At 34.4% G+C, this 11,197-nt stretch overlaps 1 protein-coding gene across 1 annotated transcript; it reads left to right on the top strand.

Moving 5' to 3' along the window:
- Window positions 1–627: 627 nt before the first annotated feature.
- TRM5 (zinc finger CCCH domain protein) lies at window positions 628–3,538 on the top strand. Its single transcript, XM_020378239.3, has 4 exons — window positions 628–902; window positions 977–2,044; window positions 2,138–2,330; window positions 2,745–3,538. Exons 1-4 carry the CDS (start codon window positions 759–761, stop codon window positions 3,314–3,316), a joined length of 1,977 nt encoding a protein of 658 aa, XP_020233828.2. The 5' UTR covers window positions 628–758; the 3' UTR covers window positions 3,317–3,538.
- Window positions 3,539–11,197: the final 7,659 nt, after the last annotated feature.

The following is an 11,197-nucleotide window of genomic DNA, read 5'->3' as shown; positions in this document are numbered from 1 at the left end:
ATGATATTTGGTATGAGAAAAAAAATGCACAAAAATTGCATCAAATTGAGATTAACAATTGATAAAGGTTAATTTCACTTAACCATGAACGAGTATCAATTTACTTACTCAATTTTGATACCAGTTTTCATTAATTTTAAACTCTATGAAGTAGAATAAGTGATTGAAACTTATTTATTTGTCATTATAAATTAATTTTAAATTGAGAAACGGCCTGATTTAGTATATTTTAAAAGTTATCTAAATATCCTGAGATTTATCCTCCATTAACTATTCTAAAATAGATATTCTTACATTTTTTATGTTGTCACGAAAATTATATCAAAATTATTGATTCAATTTATAGGATTAAAAATTTAAGTCTTAAAAGCAAGACATGTTGTTACACTTTTATGATTAAATAATAATGACATGCGAATTTGAAACAATAAATAGTTTTTATTTAAAACAATTGACAAATAATTATTATAAAAGAAAACTATATTTTATAGTTTATAGGTAAATTTAAGGGGGTGGTAAAATAAGAGGGAGGACAAGTTGGTAAAATTGGAAAAGTGGAAGGACAAAAAAATCCCTGGGCCCTGTTCGTTGGCGTTTAATTGTGGCGACCCCGTTTTATAGAGCAGAAAAGCGGGAGGGAGTGTGAGATAAAGGCAAGGCATATATCCATATGATGAGAGAGTAGTGAAAAACGAGAATGGAGGTTTCACAAACAACACAACAGAGAGTGACATAAGAGAAGAGAAGAGAAGAGAAAAATGACGACGGGTATGGTTCGCGACCAGAACCTGGAGAAGCACATCCACAAGCAGATGGGCTGCATGGCGGGCTTCCTCCAGATCTTCGATCGCAACCAGATACTCACCGGAAAACGCGTCTACTCCCCCAAACGCCTCCCTCCGGTAACACTAGCACCCTCCTCATCCAACACCTCACGCATCTTCACCAAGCTAACCCTTTTCTCTCCTTTTCGCAGGCCACGGCGGAGAAGCCCAGCGCCTCGCCCTCGCGTTCCCCGCCGCGGGAGGTCCAATCAGAGGCGAAGGGCGGCGCTCCCGCCCTCCCCGTTCTGGAATTCAAGGAAGGCACGCGGTCCTCGTGGAAGTTCACGCGAGAGGCTCCCAGGCTGTCGCTGGACAGCAGAGCCGTGGTGGACGCCAAAGGAAGCCTCCAGCGTAGAGAGATCCCTCCGGAAAACGACGTGGACAAGCAGCGTCGTTCCACCAGCGTCATTGCCAAGCTCATGGGCCTTGAGCCCTTGCCGGATTCGGACGTGCCCATGCCCATGCCCATGGCCAAGCTCCAGAGATCCGCCTCCGAGTCCAGAGTGTCCAGAGATCTGCCCCTGCCCCTGCCGCAGCCGCAGTGTCGCTTCTTCGACCCCAACAGTTTACCCAGGTCGCAGTCGCAGGGACCCAATGTGGTCCACGGGAATAATGATGGTGCCTTCCGCAGCCGATTGGACACTGGCAGAGGCGCAGGTGCAGGCGCAGATCCACCTAGGCACAGGGCGAAGAAGAGCTTCTACGACTCCGCTGATTTCTTCCCTGAGCCTAAACACACCGTCTCAGTCTACTCTGAGATTGAAAGAAGACTTCGGATGCGAGGGATTAACGAGCCTTCCAAGGACCTCCACACGCTCAAGCACATCCTCGAGGCCTTGCAGCTCAAGGGCCTTCTACATTCCAACAAACCCAACCAATCTCCTATTGTCCTCATGAAACCGGTTCGATCCCCTTCCCCTTCCCCTTCCCACTCCCACCGGAGCCCCCGAAGGAGCGAGATTGATCGGAATGCAAGGAATCAAGTCAGAGCACCCAACCGTAGGAAGCTCCCCAACCCCGAAACGCAGAGGAAAGTGGATTCCAGAAGGGTCTCCGTGTCTCCGGTTCATTCGCCTAAGGCCAGCCCCAGGAGGAATGCATATGCTAATGCAACCGGTGGATCCCCCAGGTTGAGAAAAAACATGGAGCGTAAGGCAGAGGATGAGTCCTCCACCGTTTCAGACAACAGCTTCAGCGCCTCCTCCTATCCCGATACAGAGGTGACTCACTCATATTCTATTACTATTACTATTTTTACGACTGCACATTGGAATATGTTTTTTGATTGAAATTGAATTGTCCGTGGGATGCAGAGGTACAGGATGGAAGAGTACAAGGAAGGGAAAGATCTGTTGGATAGGTGCGATAAGCTGCTGAACAGCATAGCAGAAATAACCGCGGCGAACGAGTTGCAACCGAGTCCAGTATCGGTGCTTGACTCGTCGTTTTACAAGGACGACTGGTGTTCACCATCCCCGATAACCAAACGCTGCATTGATTACAAAGGTGAGTGTTGTTTTAATTGCTTAGTATTTACTATTTAGAAATGGAATGACGTCTTATTTGTGCATAGTGCATAGTGTAGGCGTTTTATTTTTAAGCTGTTGTTTTGGTTGTGTTTCAAGTGCAAGTACGAGAACAGTGTATGGTTTGTCCTCTCCCTCTTCACCAATGTGGACCAATCATTTGATCCCAGGGATGTTGACATGCCATCGCTCAGTTGGCTCATTCACTTGCCTCAAAACTGCGGTGCGGTGCGGTGGGGTGGGGTGCCTGATTTTAACCGTACAACAATCACGTGGGACTGACCTCACCGTTCCAGACATTTTTAATTCTGTTTAGGTTATTTAATTAATTAATTAATTAATCTTGCGTTGGAAAGTGGACGATGATAATGAATGTGGTGAAATTACATTACAGATCAAGCGGCGGAATCAGAAGACGATGTGTGGAGTTCAGCATTGTGCAGCAGCGAGGAGGCAGCGTCGGAGGATAGCGATTTCGTTTACGTGTCGGAGATTCTGCGAGCTTGCAGTTACTTGCCGGAAGAGAGCGACGTTTTCCTCTTACTGGAGAAGCAGCAGTGTTTGAAGGGGAAGGACAGCTCGAAGGCGTCGACGCTGCAGAGGCGGTTGATATTCGACATACTCCAGGAGATCCTGAACCGGAAGCAGCAGTTGCCGCCGTGGAAGGCGGTGTCAGGCGGGGAGCAGAGGCAGCAGATCTGGTGGGAGTTCCAGAGGATCCGGGAGAGGGAGGAATCGGAGTCGGAGGACTTTTCAAAGGTGGTATGCGGGATGTTGAGGAAGGACATGGCGGAGGAGATGCGGGGGTGGGGAGAATGGCCGGTGGAGATGGGAGATGTGGTGTTGGACGTGGAACGTCTCGTGTTTAAAGATCTGGTTGGCGAAACCATTCGAGAACTCGCTTCCCTTTCCCCTCAACCTCAATGTAACAACCTACCCGCGCTTCGTAGGAAACTCCTCTTTTGAATTCCATTCACAACAACAACAAAAAAAAAAAAAAAAAAAAAAAAAGCAGAGAAAAAGAGTCACTCGCACGCTTTGTTTAAATTTTCGCGCGCTTGCCTTTTTTCTTTTTTAGCTTGCTTTCTTATTATCATTTTACCTTTTACTTTCTGTCAATGACGAGATCAGGAATTTTTAAATCTGAAATCTAGGCAAGTCTGACCACCATCATGCCTTTTTCTTCAATACAGATGAATCAAGTGTTGGATTTTCTTTTGTTATATGGGGTGGGATTGGAACATACGAGGATAGAAATGTTACCATGAAAAACAAAAACAAAAACAATCGCTTCTGCTACACACACAAATGACAATCAGCAAACTACCACGGACAACAAACATGTGTTTAACTGCTTCTGGTCTGGTGCTCACAAATGCCAGTGCATTTTTTTTTTAATGATTACACGTTTTTTACCCTTCATTCTTGGCAAGCATCCTTACTACAAGGTCACTAAACGGTTGTGGAGCGGCGTAGCCGCAATTAAAATTAGTCACCACTTTTGGACCTTCAGCTGCCCACTTTGACCCAACATTGGTTTTATCTTTTCGGTACACATTAAAATTTCCAAGCTAATCATGCAACAGCCAAACTATTTTTAGTTTCCACGCATTAATTTATCAAGTCTTGTTTCAGAAGCGTTAAAACTCTTAAGAACAGTCGTTAAGCTTCTATATGATTACAATTTATGTATTGGTTTTATTTCAAATAAATAGATTATAGTAAAGGAATCAAAAATGAAAGCAACCTATCTCAATTGCACGGAATTCATCTTCATCCTTATTCCAAACACACAATTTGCCTTTCCCTTTGCTAAACAGAGTAGCACGGTCCATCCAAATTTTAGCATATTCTGTGTAATGATTCAAGTTTAACAAATCTAAATTAGATTATCTAATGTATTAGCAAACAGTATGTCTTGCATAATGTTGACTTATTGAATACGTGAAATCTTGTTAATTCATGAAGTAACCCCCCCATCTATCAATACCAGCCAGTTTCAAACGAAAGATATATGGTTTATTTAAAATTAAAAAAGAAAAATCAATTATCCACAGACCACAGTTAAAAGAGACAACTCACACTCACCCAGTAACTCAATGACATAAGCGATAAGGATAATTGAACAATACATTGTTGCCGTGGTGGACATAAAATAAAATAAACTGGTTTGAAATCATAAAAGCAATAACCTAAAGACACGCCTATTAAGTTGGTTTTGTCCAGTCCCGGAACTGCCATGCAAATGGCTTGATGCCGATATTTCCGATTGGAAAGCGCCATGACAAACCTGAATATACATGTAGGTATCAAGATTCTGGTCCTTTGTGTCACAGTCTCAATAGTGACTACTCTCCTTGTCTTTGTTAACGAAGCCACCCACGTGTCCAAATACTATACTCGTGTGTCCAATAACTTGGTGTGTATCACAAGCTGCCTTTGAAATGAGATATAAATCATTGAGATTGCACATGGTTAGATATATCAGTTTGTCATCATCAAAGAAAAATGAAAATAATTTATATGTATCAACATTGCATGATGCATATACTTGATTTATGCTTTTATCCTTTCCGTGCTGCTTTCTCTTTTACTTCTATTTTTAATTTTAATTCCTTAGACGTGATCTAATTAATCCAAATGTGCGGCCCATTTAAGAAAACTTGACGAGAAAACAGTGGAATGAAAGTACCAATTGGCCCACAATTGCTTAATCGATTCCTTAATTAGTTACAGGATATATCGTTACACTAACTACTTGATGGCAACGCTTGGTCCAACCAAACTCGTTGGTTTTCAAATGTAGCATGACAACAAGGGCATGATGCAGATCCAATAATTCACACTTTCATACTGCTATGCCGTGATCCCCCATCGCTCATTTTCTTTTTTCTTTCCTCAATTATAGGGAGATAGGAGGTACAACTTTGGATGTAAAGTCATGTGCATTGCAAGCTCTTGACCATCAAATGTCCATAATATTATTTTACACCAAAGGTTCGGTCTTGGTGGGGTTGTGACAAGTAGGGAGCTACTAACCAGCATCTAGTACAGTAGTACCAGAGTACCAGACTTTCTAAACCTTTTTTAAGATACCTTCATAAATTCACATGTCTTGAAATAATGGGTTCTTAAACACTAAAAATGAAGTAAACATTGAATTCACATTCATATTATTTTTTTATATATATAAGAAGTTGTATAACTCTTTTTTACCAAATCAGCAATAAATGTTTACAGCTCCATAAAATCACATATGAAATTAACGGTTGCAAAACCCCTGAATTTATAGAGATATAGCATAGAGTAGGAATTATTCTTTTTATCCAACGTGGGCCTTGGTCTTACCCTCTTTGTTTTTCTTAAATAAGGCTCTTGGCCCATTTCTCATTCACAGGTCTTCATATTCCATCCGCCCCATGGTCTGAAATCGCCAACCCCCAACAAAATCCAAGGATTAAGGTTGTGTGTCTCCTGATGAGTTTCACGTAGCCATCTTTAGCACTGAAGAGAGTGAACCTTGAAGGAAGAGGAAGATGGGGTTGCGTTTGTTATCCGAAAAGGGCACAAACCTAACCAGGGTTGTATGAAAGAGAAGAGAAGTGAAGTGGCAGTCGCAGAGGCACATGCCCCTGCACAAGAACTCATTAAATCTGTCCATTCCTTGTCTTCCTTTGGTTGTCATTGGCTACTTGCTACTGTTGTCTCATCAGGCTTTGTCTGATAAATGAACTTGCCAATGTGAACTCGTTATTAATGAACAGCACTTTCGGCCTTTGCCTTGTTATTTGTAGTTTGTACACATCCATGTTTGATGCACTCATGTGTTCAAATGGAAACTTTTTGCTAAGGATGGCCACAGCGTGAGAAAAATATGGGACAATAATTGAAGAACAAGGACCAGTCCTTGTTTACTCAGTAACACTTTTTTCAAATTATGTTGGAGAGTGCAGAGAGACCATTTAGACGATCTTCCATATAGAAATTATGGTTTATACTTTATAAAAAGGAAAATGCTTTCAGGCTACACCTTCTCTTTTGCCTTTTGGCATAATAATTATTAGGTAACCACGAATATCGTATATATGCCTATAATTTCGACCAATCTATCACGTATTTAAATTTTCTAATTTATATGATGAGATAAGTGGACACTGATAATTTTGGACTACTTCATAATTTTTCATATTTCTAGGGTATATGATATTGTAAATTACAGATATTTCAAAAGAATTCACGTTCCACGTTTCTTGAAGTTACTTGTACCTAAGTGTTTATGTGTTAACTTGTGTTAAAGATATGTTAAAAGAGATAAGTAAGGAGCATGGGTTTTCTAGAATCAAGATGAACCTCGTTGGCCTACCCAAATATTTGTTGGGATCTTATTCTGTTTTTTCTAAACTCAAAATTGTTTACATTAAGAAAAGGTAAACAAGAAACGAACAAGTTAATATAATAAATGGCATAAAAAAAAAACTAGAATTCAAATGGAATAAAAATCGAAGATATTAATATAATTACTCTTGTAGAAATAATTCAAGTAAGTTGTGCGACTCCTTTTTATTTTTTTTATTACTATTTAAGTTATTTTATGATAATTCCATTACTTTTAGTGTAACTTAAAAGTGATATCAAATATTACTTTCTTTTTTTAAAAAAAAAAAAAAAGAAGAAGAAGCAAGTGATAGTGTAAAATAAACAATCATTCCACTTATTTCTTATAAAAAGGACAAAAGGTACTATTTTATAGTTGACTTTATTAGTCTATGACTATTAGTGTATGTGAAATAAGTTGGGTTATATTTACTATTGTTTTTATTGGATTAAATTTTTTATAAAGTAATTTGTTTGAACTAAAATTATCTTGTTAAGACTTGTAATATAACTATATAAGGGACAAGACGGTTCAATTTAATTTATTGACATAATATACCACTATTGACATAGTAGTTAGATAATAAAACTAAAGAAGTTTAAAGCTGAGATTAAGATATATTTTACTCAATATTTTAAGATTAATATTAACATAGATATAGTATTATATTATACAAAATATTATCCATAAAATTACGGATACATGATATATTATTTAAGAATTGTATTTTTAAAAGAACATATAATTGTAAATGCATTAAAGTATAATATAAAATTTTCCTCAAAATATATAAAAATAACTTCGGCGGGTATGATAGTGGGATGAGTCAATTCATAAGCAACTTTGTTTGAAAAATATAAAAATGTTTCCAACTTATCTCATTTACTTGAAATATATCTTCAAACACTGTCTAAAATAGCATTTGAGCTTATTTATTTTTCATTTTTACATTAATATATTTTAAAATACTTTTTCATTTCCGCTTCATTTCATATAAAACTATTTATTTTTAATTATTAATGAAATATTTGCTTTAAAATATAGAGCTCAAAGTAATTAAAATTAAGAATTATGATACTTAAAAAATTTAATATAAAATATATTTTTATTAAAATTGATATAAACAATTTTTTTGTTTTATATTTATCAATTACTTCAACAACTAATTTTATTAATTAATTCTAATTCGAATAAACTAATTTAATAATTTCAAAACTTTTTTAAAAAAATCATTTAACTTATTAGCTATTTTTTATTAAGGTGTTTAGAAATTAAAGTTTATAGAAAATAGCTTAAGCCTTTTTAAGATTGATTGGAATTATGGTGTTAGAATTTACATTCTTTGAATAATCTATTCTTATTATCTTCATCGAATAGTGGTATTATTAGGAGATGTTTGCATTTTTATAAAGTCAAAACTTTAGTACAGTATTTTAGACATATTTTGTATTATGTTCGAATTAATAAAAGTTTGTCTTGGCAATGCACACAATACAACTCAACATGAACTTATAGACATTATTGAAACTAAGAAAAAAGAGGTATTTTTGAAGTTTTCCATTTTTTTTAAATAAATTAAAATAATAAAATAAACTATGTAGTAACTGGTTAATTACATGGGTAAATATTTAAAGAGAATAAGTAGTATGAGACAAAAAAAAAATCAAAAGAGAATAAGTAATTTAAATTTTTGAGTAAAATAAAATAGATAAAATAATTTATATAAAGGTAGATAGCAAATCAGTTATTAAAAGATATATTCCGTTTACATAATATATAATATCATATAATGATAAAGATAAAAAAAAATTAATTTTAATTAGAGAATAATTTCTACATCTAACTTTAATACTATTTTTAATCTTAATTATAAATAATAAATTAATTTTTTCTTTACTTCTAATTATAAGAGAAAAAAATTATTAGTTTTAAAAGTTACATTAATTTTGTATAAAGAAAAAGTTATGCTAATTTTTTTTTATCTTTTATTTATTATTAACTGTATACGTTTATGTATTTACTTATAATTAGTATTTAATACAACAATCACTTAAAATAATATATATATATATATATATATATATATATATATATATATAATTAGTATCAACTAAAAATAAAGTAATTAAATAAGATATAAGTAAAATATCTTGATTCTTAATAAAAGGATTTTGCCTTAAGGGTTCACAATCAAGTGCTCCAAACTGGGGCGAATTATCTGCTGAATCCTATCAAAAAGGCATGTGGACCTTAATTGAACTAATTGCATGTTAGGCCCGTAGACAACTAGTGGCTCCTGATCCTGAGGTGAAGTATTAACAACACCCATGTTCGTATTACAATCACTCATTCCATTGTTCTCTATCTTTCTACTGGAACTGGATCCTCTACCCTTCAAATTGAACTGCACATAGTGCACTTTTTCATCAAAAGAGCATGTAATTAAGTTTAGGGAATTAAAAGAAAGAACTGAAAATAGTGATATAGTCTTCTTACTTTTTTTTTTCCCTCTCGATATGTCAAAAAAAGATGGGGGTATCTATAAATCTTTTTTTATTCTCTGTCCCTCTTTTGCATGTTTCAGGTATCTTTGATGGGCATTTCTGAGACTTGACAATTTGACGAGACAGGAACTATGAAGAAATGCGATGCGAGGCATAAAAGCAACCCTGTTTACTCTGTTTTTTTCGTTTTAATTTATTTGTATACTACTTTTTTTTTTTGCATATTTTTTATATAACAAAAAGATGAAAAAAGGTGTAAAATAAAATAATTGATATGATGAAGAGAAAAAAAAAAGTGCTATATAAATAATATCTCTTTCTGTACACTTAGGAGCAGCGGTTGATTTAGTAATGATATCCATACACAAAAAATGAGGAAGCAAAAGTGATAACAAGTAATAGATAATGAGTTAAAAGATGAAATGAGAAGCAGAAACATGAAATAAGGGAGAAGAGATAATGGAGTGATGATGAAAGTATGAGTTGAGTCTTATAAAAACTCAATTGTTAAAAAGGTATTATGTATTGTTAATAAGAAAAAAAAAAAAAAAAAAAAAAAAAGAATAGTAGATGAATGATGAATATATTTATTTGTTAAGGGTCTTGTCTTGTGGGTTGTTGTGTCAGTTAGGTCACGGGTTCCCCCACTTTGCATATTAGAGATGCCAATTCCATCACTCTGATGTATCAGACACTACATTAGTATTCAAACATGGTGCACCTCACCAAGCGTTTCTGTGTTTTTCAGGAATGTGCCCACTATCCACCATAGCAATCAATCTCACTCTCCATTCTTTTTCATGCTGTTTGGTAACCCATCACAGATATTTTCATCAAATTCTCTTGTTTTAGTTTTCTTCTTAATAAATGGAAAATCATGTCGAATAACTCTATTTTAAACAAAAAATTATTCTTAGCCTCCTCTTATATAAAAATTTATTTTTTGAATTATAAATATTGGTTTTATAAAAAGAAGTTAATTTAGTTTCTTTTTTATCGATAAAAACATTTATAATGATACTAATAAAGATAAAACCTAAGTTTTTATGCATCTATCTCAGCTACCAAACTGCTAAGCAGATCCTCTAGCTAAGTTTCAAATCTTGATAATTGTCAATCGTTTTATTTTCCTTTAAAAAAATTATTTATTATCAAATAATATCACCAATTAATTTGTTTCCAAACACTATAAATCAGCTGAGGAATGTGCTATTTAAAATGGGGACAAAAAATCATGAAAAATGATTGTGATTGGTTAAGAAGGGAAAAATGAGGTATATAGTCACACAAAAGCATTTTATTTTATTTTATTAAAGAGGGTTAATTGTTGTTACTTTTCGCCGCTCGCTTTAGTAACTAGTAAGAACTCATTCATACCAAAGTATTATTAACTAGTTCATTTAGTTTCTAAAATTGATGATCATTGTCAAATTTGTTTCCCGGATTTAATAACTATCTATTGATCCCATACTTAATGTTTGGAATCAAAATTGATTGATATATAATACAGTTAGGAACAAAATTAATCATGCTCAATAAATATTAAAATTAAAGAATAAAATTAGTGATAGTTACCAATTTAATAAGTTAAAATTTCTTTAATTTAAATTCAAAGAAAATAACATATACACCAACAGTACAAAATGATCAGAGAAACTATCTCACAAGTCATGTTAGAAATAAGTGTTAGTGTATAACAATGTATGTAATTATTTATAATTATAGTTTCAAAATCTAATTTAATTATTTATTCATTGAAATTATAATCAATAATTATAATTCATTGAAACCGTCATCCAATACACGTTTGGATAATATATATATATATATATATATATAAATATATATATATATAAAAGGAGGGTTCAAACGACACCGGTGTAACTTTTACTAAGTGTTACACAGCTTAATAACTTTATATTAAATGTGAATTTTGAAAATTCAACTATTAGATTGAAAGTTCATATC

Source organism: Cajanus cajan, chromosome 7 (genome assembly GCF_000230855.2).
Source record: "Cajanus cajan strain Asha chromosome 7, NIPB_CcT2T_4, whole genome shotgun sequence".
Classification (NCBI taxonomy): Eukaryota; Viridiplantae; Streptophyta; class Magnoliopsida; order Fabales; family Fabaceae; genus Cajanus; species Cajanus cajan.
Note: the sequence above shows the minus strand (reverse complement) of the source record. Positions and strands in the feature narration are given on the sequence as shown.

Coding starts and splice junctions, on each gene's coding strand:
- TRM5 (XM_020378239.3), top strand. CDS start 759: ATGACGACGGGTATGGTTCGCGACCAGAACCTGGAGAAGCACATCCAC. Junction 903..976: donor CCCCCAAACGCCTCCCTCCG/GTAACACTAGCA, acceptor TCCTTTTCGCAG/GCCACGGCGGAGAAGCCCAG. Junction 2,331..2,744: donor ACGCTGCATTGATTACAAAG/GTGAGTGTTGTT, acceptor ATTACATTACAG/ATCAAGCGGCGGAATCAGAA.